The 24,752-nt window shown below is 36.3% G+C and overlaps 1 protein-coding gene across 2 annotated transcripts in view; it reads left to right on the top strand.

Annotated features, from left to right (window-relative positions):
- VMP1 (vacuole membrane protein 1) overlaps positions 1-24,752 on the top strand; it is a 125,271-nt gene that overhangs the window by 29,759 nt on the left and 70,760 nt on the right. The window contains exon 6 of one of the 2 annotated variants that reach the window (XM_002923315.4): positions 24,436-24,603. The exons of the other annotated variant lie outside the window; for it this stretch is intronic. Coding sequence (XP_002923361.1) covers positions 24,436-24,603 — 168 coding nt within the window. The remainder of the gene's footprint in view (positions 1-24,435; positions 24,604-24,752) is intronic. 2 annotated transcript variants of the gene reach the window in all.

The raw sequence follows: 24,752 nt of genomic DNA, 5'->3' as shown, positions 1-24,752 counted from the left end.
CTGACTGGGATCATGACCTGAGCCAAAACCAAGAGTTGGTCGCTTAACCAGCTAAGCAACCCACGCACCCCTCTTTCTTTCCTTTTTTCTTTTCTTCCTTCCTTCCCTCCTTTCTCCCTTCCCTTCCTTCCCTTCCTTCCCCTCCTTCCTTTCCTTCTGGCTGGCTGGCTGGCTTGCTTGCTTTGCTTGCATTCTTGCTTTATTTTTTGGACCAGTTTTAGGTTTGCAGAAAGGGTAAAGTTTCCTTGTACATTTTATACACACAAACATGCACGTACACACACACACAGCTTCCCCTATGTTTTGCTTTGTTTTTTAAATGAGGTATAATTGACATGAAATATATTAGTTTTAGGTGTACAACATGATAGTTTCACTATTAATAACATCTTACTTGGATATGGTACATGTGTTACAACTGAGGAGCCAATATTGATAAATTATTAACTAAAGCCAATTGTTTACATTAGAATTCACTTTTCGTTTTACAATTCTGTGGGTTTGATAAATACATAATGGGATGTCCTCCAATATAGTATCATATGAAGTAGTTTCACTGCCTTAAAAATTGCCTATGTTCCGCCTATTTATTCTTACCTTCCACCTCTCCTCCACCCATGAACCCTTAATAACCACTGATCCTTTTATTGTGTCTGTAAGTTTTGGCTTTTCCAAAATGTTATATAGTTGGATTTATACATTGTATGTTTTTTTCTGCCTGGCTTCTTTCACTTAACAGTATGCATTTAAAATTTGTCCCTGCTCAGCAGGGAGCCTGCTTCTTCCTCTGCCCTTCCCCACTGTACTCTCTCTCTCTCTCAATTAAATAAAAATCTTAAAAAAAAAAAAGAATAGGAAGAAATTCCTCCATGTCTTTTTATGGCTTACTACCTCATTTCTTTTTAATGCTGAATAATATTCCATTTTCTGGATGTACCCCAGAGTTTGTTTATTCATTCACTTATTGAAGGACATCACAGTTATTTCCATATTATGGCAATTATGAATAAAGCTGCTATGAACATTCATGTGCAAAGTCTTTGTGTGCATATGAGTTTCCAACTCATTTGGGTAATTACCTAGGGGCATGATTCATGGATTGTGTATATTAATTACTGATATATAGGAAAGCAGTTGCCTTGTGTATTAACTTAGTATACTGCAACCTTGCTACAACAGTGTTACAGGTCTTTTTTGTTCATTCTTTAGGATTTTCTACATTGATAATCATTTCATCTGCAAATAAAGACAGTTTTATTTCTTTCTTCTTAATCTGTATACGCTTTCATTTTCTTTTCTTACTGCATTAGCTGAGTCTTCCAGTATGATATTGAATAGGAGTAGTGGGGGAACATCATGCCTTGTTCCCAATCTTAGTGGGAAAGCCTCTGGTTTCTCACCATTAGCTGTAAGTTTTTTGCACATGTACTTTATTGAGTTGATAGAGCTCACCTCTATTCCTAGTTTGCTCAGAGTTTCATCATGCATCAGTGTTGTCAAAAAAACACTTTTTTAGGGGCGCCTGGGTCTCTCAGTGGGTTAAGCGTCTGCCTTCAGCTCAGGTCATGATCCCAGGGTCCTGGGATCGAGCCCTGTATCAGGCTCCCTGCTCTGCGGGGAGCCTGCTTCTCCCTCTCCCTCTGCCACTCCCCTGCTTGCACGCGCTCGTGCACACTCGATCTGTCTCTGTCAGATAAATAAATATATGAACACTTTTTTAGACAGTAGTGATCAGAAATGTGTAAAAGACCAATATAGCAGACAAATTCAGTATGTAAAGCCTTTGTTAAAAAGAAATAGAAAGACTCAGTATATGACATTTCCATTTGACCAAATAATCTTTAGTTTTTAGACATTTTCATTTAGACATAGGCTTTCCTTTCAGGATTCCTTAAGTGTAACAGGGAGTATGAAGAAAAATGACATCTACAAAAAATAATTTTCAGGGAAGTTGAGCAAAAGGAAAATATAAGATGTCACTGGTCTTTATTTTTCAATTGCCTAGTTGGGATGAAAGTCAGATTGCAAGAAGTTAGCACTTTTACTACTACTATTAATACAATAGCAAACATTATCATTGTCCTTGTAGTAATACTAACTAAAGTCGGTTCTATTTTTTTTTAATCCTTATTTGGTATTTATTTTTATGGTATACATACCTTTGGGGAGATTTTGGGTTCCTGTAGTATTTAATTCCAGCCATAGATTTGCTTTGACCAATGAAATGTGAGCATAAATGATAGCTGTTGCTTCCTGGCAGAAGCTGCAAGGTTTGTCGTATTCTTTCCCTATCCATTGTTTGAAGATGGAGCCTGATACTCTCTAATGAGCAGATTCCCTTTACCATCCTGTGATGGGTATGTATAGTAAGGGAGAAATAAACTTTGTTATTTTAAGCTATTGAGATTTTTGTGTTCTTTGTTACTATAGCTTATCCTGAATGATAGACTAACTATTACTGAATGTTTACTATGTGCCAGGCTGTGTGCTCAGCACTTTACATGAATTATCTTAGGTAGTCTTCTCAAGAGGAAGGTAGTCAATAACCAATAGGTATCAGATGTGGAGGAAAAAAATTATTCAATAAGTATAGACTATCCACTTGTAAACTTTGGCAGTTATAGAACAGATCAAAATAGCGAGGAAACCAGAAGCAAAAGCAGAATCAAATAAAGGTTTAAAAATTTGATCTGTGTTATTTAAGAAGCTATTCTAAATAATTTGTTATATTTTTAGATTTAACATTTTCTTGGTGATAGATGATCGACAGGGTTTATCTTTATATATCACCATTCTTGCCTTGTATCTGTGAAACGTGGTTGTGTTTCAAAAGTCCTAATTACATCTTTCATTTCTGAGCCTTTATTCTCACATAGGGATATGATACTAACATTCTCATGTCATATATTTTTGTGCTAATGAAACTGGCTCGTTTTCTATATACGTATATAACTCCTCAGTCAAGAAAACAAGTGACCGTGTTAGAAGAGTATCTGGTCAGAAATTTAACTATCTTTTTGATAATCATTTGTAGTAAAATGGGTGAAAAAGAAACCAAATTTAGCAGAAGGAAAGATTTAATTCATTCTTCATCATAGTACTCTTCACTAGAAATCATGGCTTAAAAATTTAAATAGGCAGAATTTCCCAATTAGGTTCTTCTCAGTATGGAAGTTACCTCTTTAAAAAGTTTCGTTTAGTTAATTACAACTCATTATACAACTACACGGTGATCTCAAAGTTTTACTGTATTTCCTACAATATTAGATACCTGTATATCTGCCTTTAAAATGGAAAGATAAGGACGCTTGGGTGGCTCAGTCGTTAAGCGTCTGCCTTCGGCTCAGGGTGTGATCCCGGCGTTCTGGGATCAAACCCCACATCAGGCTCCTCCACTGGGAGCCTGCTTCTCCCTCACCTTCTCCCCCTGCTTGTGTTCCCTCTCTCACTGGCTGTCTCTCTCTCTCTGTCAAATAAATTTTTAAAAAATCTTAAAAAAATAAAATAAAATGGAAAGATTGTCTTGGAGCATCTGGTTGGCTCAGTTGGTAGAGCATATGACTCTTGATCTCAGGGTTGTGAATTCGAGCCCCGAGCCTACTTAAAATAAAAAAATAAATAGAAAAATTGTCTTGTTTTTAAGTTTGTTAATAATTTCATTTATATTTTAGGTATAATTGAAGTTGTAACTTAATTCAGATGCCCTGAAGGTTCTTATTACTGCTTTAAACATCAGAAGTAAGAGTAGTTGTTTGATCCACATTAAATTTAATGAAAATCAATAGAGAAAAAATGACTAGTTTGGGCTACCATCAAATTTTGTAGGCTGATTTGAAAACAGTAGAAATCTAGTAGTTTTCAGAGAACAGGTATCTAGCCACAAAGGATAAGTTAAATACTGTTTATGCAGGATTACTGATTACTAACCAGAGAGTAAAGGAAGGGAAAGTGAATGGATTTTTTCCTCAAGGGTCAAGGGGAGTTAGTTGGCCCTTTAGGTTAGTTGGTTTGTTCCATTAATTGGAATAGTCAACAGATGGACTTCAGGAGGTCTGTTAATGCCCTGAAACTATACATGTTGTTATGTGTCTTTGCAAATATTCATCTTTATGGCAAAAAGGACCTATACCATTAGATTCACCAAAGACTGTAACCCATAACAGATTAAGAGCCACTCTTCTAGAACTTCTTTCCTAAGCATGTCTATATTTGGCTGCCACTAGGTGGCATTGCTCATACAGTCAATGTACTGTACTGTATTTGCAAGTTCTATTCTAGATAAATATGAAACCCTCAAAAAGGTTAAAGACATAGTCTATTATTTATCTACATTTATACCTACATAATACCAATTAATGCATGTGAATGGAAGATAAATTTTCTTAATAGTTTTCCATATTCATTAATTAGTGTTACAGTTATTAACCTTTCCTTCCATTGTAACATAAATATTTACAGATAGGACATACTTCCTTGGCATGCCCAGTTTCAGATATAGTGCTGTAATTCCATTCTTTTCTTTATTATTCAGGAATATGCAAGTGATGGAAGGTGATTTTGTTATGAGACTAAAATCTTTCATTCCTATCATGGAAGGTGATAAGGCATATTCAGAGTCTAACAGCTGGGCTTGAATGCCTGATCAAATATTACTAACTGTGATATTTGGCAAGTTTCTTAACTTTTAAACCTTAGTTTATTCAGCTGAAAATGGAAATGATAATAATAGTACCTATTGCTTAAGTCTGTTTTGAGAATTAAATGAAATAACACATGTATACTTTTCAGACAGTGGCTAGTATATATAAGGTTCTCAAGAAATGATAGCTACTACTATCATTATTCTTACTCTTATTTTATTTAAAAAGCAATCATTTCATTTTACATACTTTAGCTATTATTCTTAAGAAATTACAAGCAACGTTTCCCACAATTGATTTATAATGTAACAGTATGTCAGCATAACTGAAAACCACTGATCATTTTTCCATTTCTAGTGATGATAGTTAGGCAATTTGGATCAATTTTCGCATGAAAGAATCTTTAAAAGGTTAATAAAATTTAAAAACATCTGTTTAAAGGCATCATGGAGATTTTTTTTAAAAAGCAAAGAATTACAAGGCCAACCTTAGTGTTAAAGAGGAAGGCTTGAGAGATAATACTGGGTAATGATATGCCTTGATAAACCTGCAGGCTCTGCATTGGAACCTTAAGGGGCCATACTTTAAAGGTAAGGATGGATTCAATATAAATTAGCCCTTATAGGGACTAAGCTCAGGCTTAACTCTTTTTTCTTTATTTTTTATGTTATTTATTTATTTTTTTTAAAGATTTTATTTACTTGACAGAGAGAGAGACAGCTAGCAAGAGAGGGATACAAGCAGAGGGAGTGGGAGAGGAAGAAGCAGGCTCCCAGCAGAGCATGGAGCCCGATGTGGTGCTTGATCCCAGGATCCTGTGATCATGCCCTGAGCCGAAGGCAGATGCTTAACGACTGAACCACCCAGGCGCCCCTCAGGCTTAACTCTTAAGTCTGAAAGAAAATAAAATCATCCTAGACTTCACCTTAACCTAATTTTTTTCATATATAAGTCCAGCACTCAATCAAAAGTAATCATATAATCTAAGGAGACCAGATAAGTTGATCAATACAAAGAAATAATAGGAACAGATCAACAGGGGGTTCATTTAATGAAGTTATTATACATGTATTTTAATCTAAAAGCAGTGTGTTCAAGGTAATAAAAAACAAGTTTGAATATTTTGGCAGAGAAATGAAGACTATAAAAGAAAGCCATATGGAAATTCTAGAATTGAAAAAACATAGTAACTGAAATTAAGAACTCTGTTATCGGACTTTGAATAGATATAGCTAAAACAGGACTAATAAACTGCAAAATAGGCCATAGAAAAATGTCCAGAATAAAAAGAAATGGAGAAAAAAAGCATGGTGTCTTCAAAGAAACGCCAGTAAGACTGATTTCTTGTTGTCATTGATTTTGTTGAGAAGTCAACAGCTGACAGTGGAATGGCATCTTTTTTTTGAAAGATGCATTTTTTTAAAAGATTTTTAATTTATTCTTTAGAGAGAGAGCGAGCAAGTGAGAATATGAGCAGGGGGAGGGCCAGGAGGAGCAGATTCCCTGCTGAGCAGGGACACCTGATATAGGGCTTGATCCCAGGACCCCAGGATATTGGCCTGAGCCAAAGGCAGCCACTTAACCAACTGAGCCCCCCAGGCACCCCAAAAATTTATCTTTTATTTGAGAGAGAGAGAGAGCACAAGAGCAGGAGAGGCAGAGGGAGGGAGAATCCCAGGCAGACTCTGCACTGAGCCCAGCTCGGGGCTCAATCTCATGACCCAGAGATCACAACCTAAGCCAAAACCAAGAGTCAGAGGCCCAACCAGCTACACCATCCCAGCATCCCTGGAATGGCATCTTTAAAGGACTAAAAGAAAATAGCTAACAACAGAAGATTCTATACTCCAAAGTACCCTGTGAACTGTAAAATAAAGATATTAGCAAACATTCTCTAAAGGAAATTCCAGAAGGTGTTTTTTGAATCAAAGGAAAGTGATTCTATATTAAAGCCCAGAGATTCAGGAAGGAATAAAAAGTAAGAAAAAGGTAAATATATGGATGAAATGAAATTAAGATGGACAGTAATGATAATGTCTTGTGAGATTAAAATATATAGAGAATAAAAATATATAGAGAATTAGAATACATCATCTACAGATCAGTTGTAGATTGATTTCATCCATTTTTTTCTTTTTTTAAGATTTTATGTAGTTGTTAGAGCGCGAGTGGGGGTGGGGAAGGCAGAGGGAGAGGGAGAAGCAGATTCCCTGCTGAGCAGGCAGCCTAATGCAGGGCTCAATCCCAGGACCCTGGGATCATGACCTGAGCTAAAAGCAGACACCTGACCAGCCGAGCCATCCAGGTGCCCTAGAATGCATCCATTCTTAATAATAAAAAATTCAATTCACCAGGAAGATATAACAGTTATAAATTTGTATTTGTTTAATAATATATACTCAATATATTAAAAAAAACTTGGGGCACCTCTGTGGCTCAGTCTGTAGAGCATGTGACTCTTGATCTCAGGGTCATGGGTTCAAGTCCCCCATTGGGCATAGAGCTTACTTTAAAAAATAAAAATAAATAAAAAGCAAAATTTAGCAGGACTACAGAGAGGAGATAACTTCCACAAATCTGGAAAATTATTGGGGGAGTATATGTAGTATAATTGTTGGATGCAAGGTCAACACATATATAACACTTGCATTTTTATATATATATAGTAAACATTTAGAAAGTGAAATTTTTTAGAAGGTACCATTTATAATAGCATTTTTTTAAAAAAGCAAAAATCTACGAATAAATTTAATAAAAGATGTGGTTGGCCTCTACATAAATTGTAAAATATTATTGGAAGCAGAAAGATATAGATAAAAGAAGGAGTGTATCATGTTCACAGATTAAAAGATACAGTATTGCAAGGCTGTGAGTTTGCCCAATTTTTTTTTTCTTTTTTTTTTTTTTAGAAAGAGACAGCCAGTGAGAGAGGGAACACAAGCAGGGGGAGTGGGAGAGGAAGAAGCAGGCTCCCAGCAGAGCAGGGAGCCCGATGCGGGGCTTGATCCCAGGACTCCGGGATCACACCCTGAGCCGAAGGCAGACGCTTAATGACTGAGCCACCCAGGCACCCCTCCTAGTTTTAAACTACAAAATCAGTGCAATATCAGTCAAAACTTTGTAGAAATTGACAAACCAATTGAAAAAAAGTTTTCATTGCAGTAGCTTTATAATCAGTCTTGACGGCCAATAGAATATGTCCCTTTATTATGTGTTTCTGTTTCTTGATTTGGGTAGAGGATACTTGTGCTATAATAATTCATTAGGATATATGCATAATGTACTTTTCTATATATCCTATACTTAAATATTCTGTTTTATACATATACTCTTTTAGAATTTTATAGTCTGGGGGTACCTGGGTGGCTCAGTTGGTTAAGCATCTGACTCTTGTTTTCAACTCAGGTCCTGATCTCATGGGTTGTGAGATCAAGCCCTGGGTTGTGAGATTGAGTCCCATGTCGGGCTCCAGCTCTGCGGGACTCTGCATGGATATTCTCTCCTTTTGCCCCTTACCCCCACTCATGTGCTCGCTCGCTCACTCTCTCTTTTCTCTGTCTCCCTCAAATAAATAAATAAATCTTGAAAAAAAAATTTTATAGTCTGTTTGCCTAAGTACATATGAGTAATGTCTGCCGTTGTTAATTGTATTTTATTTTATTTTAAGTTTTATTTATTTGAGTAATCTCTGCACCCCACATGGAGCTCAAACTCATGACCCAGAGATCCAGAGTTGCATGCTCCTCTGATTAAGCCAGCCTGGCACCCCTGCTATAGTGCTTTTTATTTTTTTTTATTTTTTTATTTTTATTTTTTTTTTTTTAAAAGATTTTATTTATTTATTTGACAGAGATAGAGACAGCCAGCGAGAGAGGGAACACAAGCAGGGGGGAGTGGGAGATGAAGAAGCAGGCTCATAGCGGAGGAGCCTGATGTGGGGCTCGATCCCAGAACGCCGGGACCACGCCCTGAGCCGAAGGCAGACGCTTAACCACTGTGCCACCCAGGCGCCCCTATAGTGCTTTTTAATTGGCATCTAACTGCTTCCTAAAATCAATTCATTTAGATAACATTCATTTTTCTGAGACTTTTTTGAACTAAGACTGCAAGCAAATGGGTTGTCTTATATATTCTCAAAAAATTGAATTCTTTCATAAAATCATCACTAGTAGTTCATTTCAGTTCACTTTAGAAAGCTTGAACATTTACTTAGTGCAAAGCACCCTGAAATACTGTGTGAATTACAAAAGGAATTGGATATATAGAGCAGAAGATATCTATTACATAAATAACTATGCCGTAGGATATTGTGGTAAGTGCTCTCTTAGTGATATTCATAAATTGTTTTGAGATCCCTAAAGTAAGGAGGAATTCTCTTGGAGAAAGAACAGGAAAAGTTCATGAAGATGGGTTTGTTGAGGGAGAAGCAGTGAATACAGAGACATGAAAGTAGGATATCATGGAAATGGAAAGAAGACCCGTGTGAGAAAATAGGTTGGTGCCAAATGGTGGAAAGCTTTGAACATCAGACTAGGGAGTTTATGTCTTACGTGTTGTAAAGAGTTTTTTTTTTTTTTAAGATTTTATTTATTTATTTGACAGAGCGATCCAGCACAAGCAGGGTAAGCGGAGGGAGAGGGAGAAACAGGCTCCCTGCTGATCAGGGAGCCCAATGTGGGTTTTGATCCCAGGACCCTGGGATCATAACCTGAGCTGACGGCAGAGGCTTCAGGCACCCTCAAATAAGTTTTAATATGTGTTTAGGAACATAACTCTGGCAGCAATGTGGAGGTTAGATTTGGGAGGGTAGAAGCAACTGAAAATGAGTCCAGTTGGAAGGCAGCTGTCCAGGTGAGAGGTAGTAATTACCTGATTTAAAGCAGTGACAGTAGGAAGAGTTTCAAATTTGAGGGATTGGATAGTGTATGGAAGTACAAGTAGCTGAAATAAGAAAAACTAAATATACTATAAAATACAGATACTAAAGTATGAGCTTCACTTCTAAAATATAAGCCCTTGGGGCACCTGGGTGGCTCAGTCAATTAAGTGTCTGACTCTTAATTTCATTCGGCTCTGGTCATCATCTGAGGATTGTGAGATCAAGTCCCATGCTGGGCGTGGAACTTGCTTAAGATTCTCTCTCTTTTTCTTCCTCTGCCCTTTCCCCCCTAAAAAACCACAAATATATAAAATAAAATATAAGCTCTTTAAGGACAGGAATTTTTTCTACCCTGCTTACTGCTGTATTCTTGGTATCTAGAGTAGTATCTGGTGCATACTAGGTATTCAATAAATATATGTTGAATAAATTAATATAATATAAAATCTTTGAAAAATCCTGGGGGGTGTGCAGAATAAGGCAGAATAATTGGACTTCCTTTATTGACAAAACCAACTGTCACTAACATCTGACTGTTATGGTTATTGATGAAAATGACCTAATCTTTATATGGCTTTTTCTTATTTTGCATAATGGTTTTATATTGAACATCACTCCCTCTCTTAGCTACTACTATCATTATTCTTACTCTTATTTTATTTAAAAAGCAATAAATAGATATATTAATAAATAAGTAAAGCCTTTTTATTTCCCCAGCAAATAAAACTACATTTATTCTCTGCTTTATAAACAACACTGTAATATGTTCTTTGCATTTAATTTACTTAAATTTAGATAAACACCAGGCACAATGAATGACTTAAAATGTGATTGTTTTTTATTTAGTGTATGTGAGCATGCTTATGATCTCTGGTATGTCTGTATAGTAAGGTATGTCATTTTTTGATATAAGAAAAGTATCTTTACTAAATAACAATTTAGAAATTAAGTAGCATTTATGTAGGCGCTCCTGGGTGGCTCAGTGACTTAAGCAGCTGCCTTTGGCTCAGGTCATGATCCCAGGATCCTGGGATCAAGCCCCACATTGGGTTCCCGGCTCAGCGGGGAGCCTGCTTCTCCCTCTCCCCCTGCCTGCCGCTTATCAACTGCTTGTGCACTCCCTCTCTCTTTCTGTCTCTCAAATAAATAAATAAAATACTTAAAAAAAAATTAAGGGAGCACTGATTTTATTTCTAATGCAGGCATTTTTTGTTCCTTTGTGTAATGTCTATTTCATGAGCAAATTTTCCCTGGCAAGTAGAGCAGGCTGCTGATTTCATTCATTTACTTTACTCATGTTTTCTTATAAGTAGATAAGATGTAAAAAGCCTTCTGTAGCTGGCAGGTTTTTCTCAGATTGCGTCTTCTAAGCACTCTTCTTTTGGATATTCATTTCCAGAAATCCATTAACAAATCTATTTTAATCTTAACAAGCATGTAGCGGGTTTCCTTTCAGAAGATTAGAATATGAGTGATCTAGGAATGCTTATTTACTTGTGGAAATTGTGCCCAGAGTAAAAACAACAGATTAATGAAGGTAATGTTGCTGATGTTAACTTCTTTGATGCATCTCTGTTTGGATGGATCAAAATTTCCACCTTAATAATGGTCTGACCCAGGGCTAGACAGCCTAGTGGTCAGCATTTTTACTGCAAAGAGTCAGATAGTAAATCTCTTAGGTCATATAGTCGCTCTTTCAACTCCTCAGATCTATCATCGCAGTGAGAAAGCATCCAAGGACAGTGTGTAAAAGAATGAGACTATTTTCTAGTCAACCTTTATTCACAAAAACATATGGCCTGACTACATTTGATCTGCAGGCTGCAGTGTGCTAAACCTTGTTCTAACTCAAAGGGTGACAGTAGTACTTTGGAAGAAGCATATTGAGTTTGAGAGCCTTAGTGACCTAGCCACCTTCTAAGGATTTTTACAGGACACATGCGTTTGACTCATCCCTTTGCCATAAAAAAAGAATTATCACTTCTCTCTTCCAGGTCAGAACATTAGACTTAACATGATGTTTTATAAGAGAATACAGTTGTGCAAATACTTGGATGGTCTAGAAAACCATCAAGGGAAAATAAACCAACTTTGCGAGAAGAGGAAAGTGGGAGAATTTCTTTCAGATGAGCTGCCTGATGACAGCAAGATTTAATTCTAGTTTCGTATTGTAATCATTGATGTGTGTGCAGTTATTAAATACTGGTTTTTACAACATTGCAGTCGTTTTGAAAAGTAAGTAATTTATGGATTAAGTTTGGATTGTTATAAACAGTTGGGAGAACTGATGGGTTATTTCAGTAGCCATCTTAGAATTACTTCCCATTACTAGAAAAATATGATTCATAATCCTGTAAACAACCAGGTTAACATAAACAGGAACTTTGGTACTTGATAATGAGGAATATATCTTAGGCATGCTCCTTATACGCACGTACATTATTAGTCACCAAGTTACAAGACAAGCATATGATTAAAGAGCCATTTGTAAAGTGTAAGTGCCATTTATGATTTATTAAGTCTATTCTGTTTAACAGTAACAAAGAGAATGAGTCCTTTGGCAAGAATTTACGTTTCAAATAATGTAATATGTGAACAGATTTGACACTAGGTGGAGCAGTTTCCTGGACAAAGCTTTAACAAACCCTGTGTTCCTTTCAAATAAACCCCGCTCCTAGAAAAAAAAGTCTAATGGGAACAGTATCAACAGTAATGGTAAAAGGCACCCAAATTTTGAGCTATAAATAGAAGGCTGAATATATTTTACAGATAACTTTCCCCTTTGATGTATGTGTGTGTGTGTGTGTTTAAGATTTTATTTATTTACTTGAGAGAGAGCACGAGCACAGGAGGTGCAGAGGGACAAGCAGACTCCCTGCTGAGCAGGGGAACCCAACACAGGCTCCATCCCAGGACCCTGAGATCATGACCTGAGCTGAAGTCATACACTTAACCAACTGAACTACCCAGGCGCACCCTTTGGATATATTTTGTATGTGTGTGTGTATATATATATATATTTTTAAAGATTTTATTTATTTATTTGACAGAGAGAAAGACAGCCAGCAAGAGAGGGAGCACAAGCAGGGGGAGTGGGAGAGGGAGAAGCAGGCTCCCAGCAGAGGAGCCTGACGCGGGGCTCGATCCCAGGACCCCGGGATCACGCCCTGAGCCGAAGGCAGATTTTAACCATTGAATTCCCTCACCTTTGGATATCAGAATGGGAGAGATATTCACATATTGAAAACATTAGAAATGCCTTGTCTAGATGCAGTTGGGATGTAGAAAAGCTTTAGAACAATTCATTCTGTTGTGAAATAGATCAGGTTTTATTAGAAGCTATAACATCAAGGTGTTATCATCTGAACAATATTGAGTCATTTGTTTAAAATGACCATTGTAATAGAAAAAAATTTTTTCTCTTTATTATAAAATAAATATAAACAAAGTTAATTGTGAGATACTTGCCTATGAGATTCAGAGGCCTGTTTCTGCTTTAAATTTTAGGATTATTTCATCACTAAAGTATGTGGTAAAAATTATACATTTAAAAAATCTGACCTCTTGATTGCAATTGCATATTTATAGAACCCTTCTGTATATAGCGCCCTGTTTCCTTTAATGAACAAGTGCTTTATAGTATGTATATAGTACTTTATAGTGTGCTATTAAAAAGCTGTTTTTTCCTTAAATGTAGACGTTTCTTATACTTTATGACTGTTTAATGCTAAAGTAAATGTTACTTGGAAAACTGCATGGGTATGGATTGAAATGAAATAGTGAAGTAGGTTCAGCAAAAGAAATATTATAATGCTATGAGGTAGAATAATTCTTCTAAAAAATTGTCAGCCAACCTTTTTACTTTTTTTCCTGCTTGACTTCTGATTATTGCTTCATTGCTCACCTGTTTATTCCTCTGTAAGAGGAAAAGAAAAAACAGGGAAGACATTGGCAAAAGTAGGATTCTGGTATAACTTGATACTGCTCTGTATAGGTATAATGACTCTCGTCTATAAGTATGCAGTGATTCAGGGCTCTTGCGGGAAGACCAAACAGGCCCTTCTTAGAAAAGGTCTGTTTGTGCTTTTTTGATGAAGGCTTGATCAGCTCTTTTCCCTGCCTTTCCCCAAGGAATGACTCATCTATTAACTCTTGAGTATCACCACATCAAAAGAAGAAACCAAGGTCTCCAGGACATAGTGCCAGGTTTTCACAAAACAGAAGGGGTATGCATAGACTGGATAACTTCCTGCCCTTAAATCACCGTTTATTAGTGTGTGCTTGAATGAAAAGTGAGGAGATTCAATTTAGCTGAAATCTGTCCTGTTGGGTATATATTTTAAATAATTTATAATAACCTTTTTAAAGTTCTCTATAAATATGTGGTTCACTTCTCCTGAACACTTAAATCAACTTTATGATCAGAAATTGCTTAGGTTTAGAAAAGTAAAACATGTCTAGGGGTGTGGGTCTGGCTCCATGGGTGGAGTATGCAACTCTTGATCTTAAAGTTGTGAGTTTGAGCCCCACATTGGGTGTAGAGATTACATAAAAATAAAATCTTGGGAGGGGAACCATATGGATTAATTCAGTATATTAAAAATGACTTCAACAGCATGTCCTTATGACTTGGGAGCTTGAACTTCAAATTTACTATACATTTTTTTGTTTTGGTTAGCAGGTTTATACTCACCATAACACTTTTTTACTATAGAATGTCATATGGGGCGCCTGGGTGGCTCAGTTGATTGAGCGTCTGACTCTTGGTTTCAGCTCAGGTCATGATCTCGTGGGTGGTGAGATCAAGCCCCATGCTCAGCCAGGAGTCTGCTTGAAGATTCTTTCCCTCTACCCTTCCCCCCACTCATGCACATGCAGGCACTCTGTCTCTCTAAAATAAATAAATAAATCTTAAAAACAAAAAAAAAATCTCCTGGGGCGCCTAGGTGGCGCAGTCGTTAAGCATCTGCCTTCAGCTCAGGGCGTGATCCCAGTGTTCTGGGATCAAGCCCCACATCAGGCTCCTCCGCTAGAAGCCTGCTTCTTCCTCTCCCACTCCCCCTGCTTGTGTTCCCTCTCTCGCTGGCTGTCTCTGTCCAATAAATAAATAAAATCTTTAAAAAATAATAATAAAATATCTCCTATATTCTTGCTGTTGCCTAAGCTGCGTGGGCATTACTACTGCTAAAACTATTACTAGTACTACTATTAGGCTTTTCATCAAATGACAAATGTAAGATAGAAATCTGATTATATCTAGTAAGTTACTAGCAGATTCAGAAAACAAACCCGTATCAATGCCTAAATTACCCATGATACTGCATTTTATAGAGAGGGACCAGAGGCTTAATTTGTAAACTTGGGACCGTCCTCACAAAAATAATATAAACACTAGTTAAACTATTCAGTGCCCATTTGGAATTAATAGTTTTATGCTCTAGCATTCTAGAATGATTTGCTGTACACCATAACCTTAAGTAAGTTGTTTTCTGACTATGATGAGAAAAGCAATGATTAAAAGAATTTGAGAAGTAGAATTCCTGTTTGCAAAAGCATTTTTAAAGTCCCCTAAAAGTCGGACTTAAAGAAAACAAAGGTTTTGCAAGTTGTACAGACAACCATTTGTCATCTCCTTTCATTTATTTATCACCCAGATATTCCTAATGAATCACATTCCAGTCTAACCACTGACTCCTTTTGTTCCTTAGTGAAGGAGTGTGGCAAACAAATGTTTTCCCAGTGAATCAGCACAGGATTCTTGATTTTATTACCTTTGCCCTAAAGTTTCCAGACAAAACTAATTGGAAATTTTGCCTTTGGGATCTCACTTGACTTCTGTGTATGGATGATGGATTAGGCTATGAATTGACATTACAGATGTTGTACAAACAACTCTAGTCTTTAGGAATGTTTTATCAGTTCTGAGGGAGCCGCCTAAGGTGGAAGAATGTCTGTCTGTCCCCTTATCTTCCTTACGAAAACTCATGCATACACATACTGCACTTTTAATGTGATATCATATTCTTCATCTTGGTTGTTAAAGAGGTGTAGCTGAGTAGACTAACAATTAACTAATATGACCATTTTAGGTTTTTCCTTTTAAAAAGTCTCTGCAAGAAACGAGGGCCCCCAAGTAAATCCAACGGTAAAGTTCAAAAGCAGAAAACATTTTTTTTTTTTTAATGAAGCAGCAGTGCACCTACAAGTTTGTCATTTTACTAATGTAATTTTTTTTCAGGGGTTAACATGAATATCCCACACCCTCCCTACAAAGACCCTAATTTGTGTTTGTAGTACCAAGACTTCATTCTCGGGGCTTTAATAGTACTATATGATTATCCAGGCACTACTTACAACTTCACTACCATATTAGGGTATTTTTGTGTCATATAATTTCAGGAATGATAGTTTATCTCTTTAGGACAATTTTTTAAATTCTAAATTTGTCTTAGAACTTTTGGCATATTACTATTCCTGAAGTTAGAGTACAAATTGATCTCATAGAATTATCACTGTTAAATTTTTTTCATTCACTAAAACTTTTTATACACTACTCATGAAAGAGTTTAAATTGTAGAAAGATAATTTAAAATTTATCTTAAAGGAATATTTTAAAAGTTAAAATGCTTTTTCCACAAATACCTATATCTGCTCTTATAAGAAATTTTACCCCCAAATTAACTATGATTTTGCTCTCACCCAGACGTACTATTCCCTGGCCAAGCAAACATCATTTATCCCAGACAAGGCAAATTATTCCATGATCAAAACTTTGGAAAATATAATGTAATACATCTCATGAGACTAGATATATGAGGCTTTGAACTGAAGCAAAACCAGATGTCTGATATATCACAAATAGCTGACTATCTTATTGAGATGACTTCACTTAGAATGACTATACTGAATTATTAAAAAAACAAAAACAAAAACAAAAAAACAAACCTAAAACCTGCCTCTTTGATGAGAGTATAACCTTTCATTGCAATCATAAAATTTAACCTCCTTATCATTAACAGGAACTTCTACTGACATTAGTTAGGAACTCTCAGAGTTAGGAGTACAGTTAGTGAATGTTACTTGTGACTTGATCTCTAGGGAATTTGTAGTGCTTCCTCTGCTGGGGAATAACAGTCTGGGCTAGATATAGCTGTTTAGCTTCCTTTGACTACCACCTCCTAGGTTAAAGGATACTGACCTTAACTGGAGAAATTAACCTTCAAGGACCTTCACTTTTCACTTTTCCTTGGGTAGCACTCCTTGTATTGATCTTTACCTTTCTGCATGGCACGTTCTTTTAAATGCACTGAGACTCATTTTATATCACATCATATAATCTATTTTTTTAAAGATTTTATTTATTTATTTGACAGAGACAGCGAGAGAGGGAACACAAGCAAGGGGAGTGTGAGAGGGAGAAGCTGGCTTCCCGTGGAGAAGGGAGCCAGATGTGGGGCTCGATCCCAGGACCCTGGGATCATGACCTGAGCCAAAGGCAGACGCTTAACGGCTGAGCCTTCCAGGCACCCCCATGTAATCTGTCTTGATAGGTGTTTCATGTGTTCCTGAAAAGAATATGGACTTAGCTATTGTTGGGTGGAGTGTTCATATTGTTCAAGTGTTCTGTAGCCATACTCGTTGTCAATTTAATTCTTCTATCAACTAGTATAAGAGAAGTACATTGAAATTTCCAGCTGTAATTGGGGATGTTTATTTGTCCTTCCAGTTCTGTCAGTTTTTGCTTTACGTGTTTTACACTTCGTTATTAGGTACCTACACACTTAGAATTGTTCTGTTTTCCTGAGAATTAGTGCTTTTATCATTATGAAATGTCCTTATTCATCCTCTAGTGATATTCCCTGTACTCAAGCCTACTTTATCTGCTATTAGTGTGGCCACTCCATATTTTTTATAATTATTTTAAATGGGTTATCTTTTTTCATTCCTTTACTTTTGGGTCTTGATGAGCTTCTTATAGATGGCATGTACTGAGGTCTTGTTTTTAATCTGGTCTGACACTCTGCCTTTTCATTTGTATGTTTGGTACATTTATAATTAATGTAGTTATCAATGTGGTTGGGTTTAAGTGTGTCCTCAAATTATTTGTCCCACCTATTCTTTATTCTTCTTTTCCTACCTTTTTTTGGATTGAACATTTTTTTTAGTATATGTAATACAACTGCTTTGCAATATTATATTCTATTTTCCCCTTCTCATACTATATGGTGTTATTGTCATATATTTTACTTCTACATGTGCAATAGTTTTTACTTGAGACAGGTAGACATTTTTGAAGAGATTTTTAATGAGGAAGAAAGGTCTTATATTTCCAGCGCTCTTTACTCCTTTGTGTACATTAAAATTTTCATCTGGTAGAGCAAATTTTTTTGGCTTTTGTTTGTCTGAAAATGTTTTTATGTTATCTTCATTTTTTAAATATATTTTCCCTGGATTCTAGATTTTTTTTTCCTTTTAGCACTTCAAAGAAATAATTCCATTGTCTTTTGATTTGCATTATTCTTTTTTTTTTTTTAAGATTTTATTTATTTATTTGACAGAGAGAGACAGAGAGGGAACACAGGCAAGGGGAGTGTGAGAGGGAGAAGCAGGCTTCCCATGGAGCAGGGAGCCCGATGCAGGGCTCGATCCCAGGACCCAGGGATCATGACCTGAGCCGAAGGCAGATGCTTAACGGCTGAGCCACCCAGGTGCCCCTGGTTTGCATTATTCTGATGAGAAGTCTTATCTTTATTTCCCTGCAGATAATTTATCTTTACCGTCAGATTTCTTTTAAGATTTTCTCATCATTATTGAGTTATAGCAATTTGATTATGATTATGATGATTTTCAGTGATTTGATTTAAGTTTTATTTTCTTTGTATTTGTCTTGACTGAGGTTTGTTGAGTTTCTTAGATCTGTGAGTTAATGGACTGCACATACTACTCCCACCAACACACACCTTCTCCTCTCTTTCTGGGATTCCAATTACACGTATAGTAGACTGGTGGGTATTATTCCACAGGTTACCGAGGTTTATTTCTTTCATAGCCTTTACTCTCTCTATCCTTTAGTTTGAATACTTTCTATTGCTCTAGCTTCAAGTTCTCTAATATTTTCTTCTGCAGTGTCTAATCTATTGATAGTCTCGCCAATGAGTTTTTCTATACAGATATTTTATTTTCAGCCCTACTGAAACAGTGCCTGTTTTTAGGTTCTTGTCTGCTAATTTCATTATCTCTGACATTTCTGTTTCTATTGACTAATGTTTCTTCTGTTATGCATCATATTTTCATGCTTCACAGATATAGTTGTTTCTTATTAGATGTTGGACATGTATTATATTGTTGATCGTATGGATTTTATTGTCTTCCTTTGTAGAGCATCATTTTTTTGTTTTTTTTGTTTGTTTGTTTCTTTTGGCGGGCAGTTAAGTTACCTGTGGATCAGCTTGACCTGTTAAGGGTTTTTAAAAACAACATGGCCTGTCTGGAATAACTGTTACTCTAGGCTCTTTCCAGGGTCTTCCCTGAATTCTGTCTCTCCACTTTAGTTGGTTGAAGTGCAAGTGTTTCCTAGTCCTGTGTGAACTCCAGGAATTGTTTAGCTTATAACTCCCTGTTAGTTGTTTTCCCACTGCTTGGACTTTGCCTAGCCTAATGGAATCTCACCCTAGCCTGCAGTTTAGCTTTGTATGTCAAAGTCTCAAGGGGACCTTGTGTATATTTATAGAGTTCTTTTCTCTGCATAGCTCCCTCTTCGTTAGTATTCTGTCCCACAGATTTCAACTTCTCAGCCTCCCTAAACTCAGATTTACTTCTGAACTCAGCCAGACCGCCATGCTTTTTTTTGTTTGTTTATTATTTTTAGTAATCTCTATACCCAGTGTGGGGCTCAAACTCACGAGTCTTCATACTGAGCCAGCCAGGTGCCCGAAGACCACCATGCTTTGCTTGAGCTCTTTCTCTTTGGATTTTGCTATAGACATGAAATGTGTCTACAAGTGAAAAGCCAGAGTCATCATAGGGTTTCCTCATTTATATCCCTTCTCTTAGCAGTCAGAAATCATGTACTGCCTGTGGTACAATGCCTGAAAAGATTTGTTCCATATGTTTTGTCCAGTTTTCTAGATTACTGTAGATGTAAAAGTCTGTACCATTTACTTCATGATCTGAGACAGAAAACCCCCCAACCAAAGGCCAGGACCTCTAACCCATACATATCAATACCTGCATACTCCCAGGACAGCTGTAAACTCCTGCTCAGTACATTGTCGGTTTTTTTAAATATGTTTCATGGTGGTTCTATCCAGATAGCCTTTTCTACTTACACAATAGCTGTTTGTCTTTATCCCTTGTTTTTTCATTTAGTATAGTTAAAATATGATTCTTTAATATTTGATACATTGCACTGGGTGTAGGTTTTGAAAATAAACCTAAAAAATAGTTTGAATATGTATAACTTTTAAAATTATTTTAATCAAAACCATTTTTTAGTTTTGGCATTTGGATTTTTTTCTGTAAACTAATATTTATTTCAATCAACTCAGTTACATTTAGGAACCATCAACCTATAATGTTGAAAAGAACTTGTGAGGTTCCTTATAGTTAGCATGATTTAAGCTAAAATGTCAAGGTACAGACTAAACGGGCTCTTGAGAATGAACAAAGGACAAGATGCTGAGTTATTTGTGTCCATTTTGCTGGGAACCACCACATCTGCTCTAAGGCTGAGTAATCATGACTTATTAGTGTGGTTATGGAAAGTATATATCAGTTTAGTTGTGTGAATGAACTGTCCTTTCTTTAGGGAAAAAATTCTCATCAGATTGCTGAAATTTTCCCTTTTTAGAATTACTTAAAATTGAAACTATGAATAAGTCTTTTATCTTGTTGAATAATGTGTTTGATCTGTTGAGGTACATATTTTATCTATATTTCTAGAATAGAAATGTAGTTTTTTCTTTCCTGTGTATCCCAGAAATCTTAGTTTAGCATCCAGGACCGTTTAATTTTTGTTCACTGAGAGTTCATTTCTAGAGTTGAGGTGTAGATGGTTCCTACATCTTACAGGGGACAGTTGTGTGGGGGTATTGTGGACAAACCCTTGAATTTCTTCTGTTTTACTTGTATCACATTTTTCTTTTGTGTTTTCAAACATTACAGATAGATTACAATGTTTTTTAAGTAGCATCTGATACTTAGCTTTGTGTGCAGTAAGAAATTTTTCAGTAATTTAATTATTGTGAATTCCACAAACTTTAAACATTTTTTTAAGTATCATAAAGAGGTAATTTTCCCCCCAACTGTGAAGTCTCTTTTGCATATAGTATTCAAAGAAGAAGTTGTGAATTTCATGGTTAATCATAATTTTTAAGGAAAATATGATCGAAAGCATTTATGTAATTATTTTTTAAATGTAAGTATTACTGTTTATGGATTTCTGTGAATTAAAACTCAAGAAAAAGATGAAGAGACTAAAAATTAACATAGAATTTTTTGGTCCAGAAAAAACAATAATTTTTTTTTAAAGATTTTATTTATTTATTTATTTGAGAGTGAGAGAGAAAGAGATCACGAGCAGGGGAAGAGTGTAGAAGAAGAAGCAGATTCCCCACTGAGCAGGGAGCCCAAAGCGGGACTCAATCCCAGGACCCTGGGATTATGACCTGAGCCGAAAGCAGATGCTTAACTGACTGAGCCATCCAGGTGCCCAAAAAACTGATAATTAATTTACTCAGTGCTAAGTGTAGAACTTCATTTTTTAGATTTTATTTGAGCACATAATGCCAGTTGCATATAGGGAGAAATGTAGATCAGATTTATGAATGTATTTTTCCTACTAACATGCAACAAAAAGTTTTGTTTTAAATCACCTTTTATCTTTTTTTAATATTTTATTTATTTATTTGAAAGAGAGAGACAGTACAGTGATAGCGACAGAGATGGTGAGAGAGAGCACACGCGGGGAGAGGGGCAGAGGAAGAGGGACAAGCAGACTCCCCACTGAGCTGGGAGCCCAACTTGGGGCTCAATCCCAGGACCCTGGGATCATGATTTGAGCCAAAGTCAGATGCTTAACTGACTGAGCCACCCAGGCGCCCCAATCACCTTTTATCTTGATGGCAATAAGCCTTTAAAGTTTTATCTTCATTGTTGCATCCTGTGCACGTTTGTCTTTGAAGCACAATTTTTTTTTATTTCAAGATTTTATTTATTTATGTATTTATTTATTTAATTTATTAGGGGAGAGGGAGAGAGTGTGCATGTGCAAGCACATGAGTTGGGGGGAGGGGAAAAGGGAGAGGGAGAGAGAGAATCTTTTTTTTTTTTAATTTTTTATTATGTTATGTTAGTCACCATACAGTACATCATTAGTTTTCAATGTAGTGTTCCATGATTCATTGTTTGCGTATAACACCCAGTGTTCCATGCAATACGTGCCCTCCTTAATACCTACCACCGGCCTATCCCAGTCCCCCACCTGAGAGAAAGACTCTTAAGCAGACTCTGCGCTGAGTGTGGAGCCTGACACTGGGCTGGATCTCACGACCCTGAGATCATGACCTGAGCCAAAGTTAGACCCTTAACCTACTGAGTCACCCAGGGGCCCCTGAACCACAAATTCTTTTACCTTATGATTTAAAAAGACTCTCTTATATATATATATAGAAACTGTGTGTGTATGTGTATAGGAAGCATTATATACATAAAAGCATGTATATAACATAATTTTATATATTATTTATAATATTGTGTAACTTTAAATATTTAATATATTTTATTTATTATCCTACAAAATTTTATTCTACATATGTAGTATTTTTCTTCATAATAACTAATGGCTAATACATTTTGAGGGCTTATTCTAAGCTGAGTACTTTATATGAGTTGACTGATTTAAACCTTACAGTATCCCCAGAATGTAGGTTCTGAAGGTATTTGATGATTTCCATTTCATAGATTGCAAGACTCAGTAAATGGCAGAAGCCAGAACCTGAACCAGAACATCTGGCTCTAGAAGTTACGCTACGGCCACTACATCTACAGTATGCTTTACCCTTGTGTGTTAGAGCAACACGTTAAGGATGTCCAGGGTTTAGCTCTGGCACTTCATGAGAACTTTGGAAATTATTGTTAGATTTTATTAACATATTTGATTCTATTTGGAGTTTTTTAATTTTGGAGCTGGATAAAACTGAGTCTAATTCTTTTGCCTTGCAGAAGAGTAAACTGAGGCCCAGAAAGGTTAAGTGACTTTGTCCAAGGTTGTTTAATTTCTGATCCTTAATTTACTATTCTCCCAATGGTTCCTAAACCTAGCCTACTAGAACCTAACCTATTTGAAATTCTAAAGGAGCTTGTTTGAAACATACAGGTTCCCATCCCCACCTGTTGAATAAATCTATGCATAGGGGACCCAAGAATTTATATTTATATAAATATTATATAAATATATATATATTTATATATATATATATATTAAAGATTTTATTTATTTGAGAGATAGAGAGCATGAACTGGGAGAGGAGCAGAGGGAGAAGCAGACTCCCTGCTAAGGTGGGAACCTGATATGGGGCTCAGTCCCAGCACCTCAGGATCATGACCTGAGCCGAAGGCAGACACTTAACTGACAGCCACCCAGGTGCCCCAGGAATTTATATTGTTAGTAAACTCCTTACTTGGTTCTTATGCAGACCCCTCACCTGGCATACATGTGTACTTGGGAACGATTGTGTTGAAGCCTTTATCACACATCTAATATTAACCCATTTTAACTAGTGTGATTATTATTAGTTTTTGTACTATTTTAAAATAAAGGTGCACAGCAACATAAAAGCTTCCATAGGAAAATTTGCTTTAAAAGAAAAATTCGGGCACCTGGATGGCTAGTCGGTTAAGCGTCTGCCTTCGGCTCAGGTCATGATCCCAGGATCCTGGGATGGAGTCCTGCATTGGGCTCCCTGCTTATCATGGAGTCTTCTTCTCCCTCTACCCCTCCCACTGCTCATGATCTCTCTCTCTCTCTCACATTCTCTCTCTTTCAAATAAATAAATAAAATCTTTAAAAAAAAGAAAAGAAAAACTTACTGATATTGGTTCCACACTTTTATTTTGTTTTAGAAGCTGTTATCTTTGGGGAAGTTAAGTGAGGTAGTTACTTCACCAACTGTTTTTAAGTAAGGACAAAAAGTGGTATTCTCAAATTATGCCTAACAGAGTAGGGCACAGGAAGTTTTTATCATAGGCTATAACATTCTTACAAATGAGAATATAGATAAATAAAATCAGAATAAAGCCAGAAATTATATGGTTTCTAGGGGCTGGTGTTGGGGGAGGAGATTGATTATAAAAGGACACCAGGGAACTATTTGTAGCAATGGAAGTGTTCTATATCTTGATTGGTTGTGATTATAAAGTTGAATATATTTGTCAAAATTCATTGAACTACAGACATAAAAATGGTGACTGTTACTATATGTAAATTATACCTCAGTAAATCTGAATTTTTTAAAAAAAGCAAGTCAGGAAGAAATTCTGAGAAGTATTATTTTTTCAAATTACCAACTGCAACTTGAAATATTTAGTTTGAGAGATTCTTGTTGTTTAAAAGCTAAGATTTTTCGGGGTGCCTAGGCGTCTCAATCAGTTAAACATCTGACTCCTGATATCAGCTCAGGTCATGATCTCAGTCGTGAGATTGAGCCCCGTGTTGGGCTCCATGCTGGGTGTGGAGCCTGCTTAAGATTCTGTCTCTTCCTCTTCCTTTGCCCCCCCCCCCAATAAAAACAAATAAATAAAAGCTAAGATTTTTCTGTTTATGTATAGTAATTAAGATACTGTTCAAATGGCATGTGTATTGATAATTCCTTTTGCCTTAGTATTTCTCTTCAGAGGTTTCTCATATTTGTTTTATAGGGTCCACATATAGCTTCAGTTACATTAGCTGCTTATGAATGCAATTCAGTTAATTTCCCCGAACCACCCTATCCTGATCAGATTATTTGTCCAGATGAAGAGGGCATTGAAGGAACCATTTCTTTGTGGAGCATCATCTCAAAAGTTAGGATTGAGGCCTGCATGTGGGTAAGACATCCGTTTTCATCTTTGTCTAAAATTAACCTCACTATCTTGATACTTTGTTGTACCTCATTGAAATTGAGTCCAAATATATATCTATCTAGCAAGTCAGTAGATAATTAATTCATGAAGTTACCAGTTATCTGCTTCCAAGT

Source organism: Ailuropoda melanoleuca, chromosome 13 (assembly GCF_002007445.2).
Source record: "Ailuropoda melanoleuca isolate Jingjing chromosome 13, ASM200744v2, whole genome shotgun sequence".
NCBI lineage: Eukaryota > Metazoa > Chordata > Mammalia > Carnivora > Ursidae > Ailuropoda > Ailuropoda melanoleuca.
The sequence above is the reverse complement of the archived record's forward strand: the minus strand, read 5'-3'. Positions and strand labels throughout refer to the sequence as shown.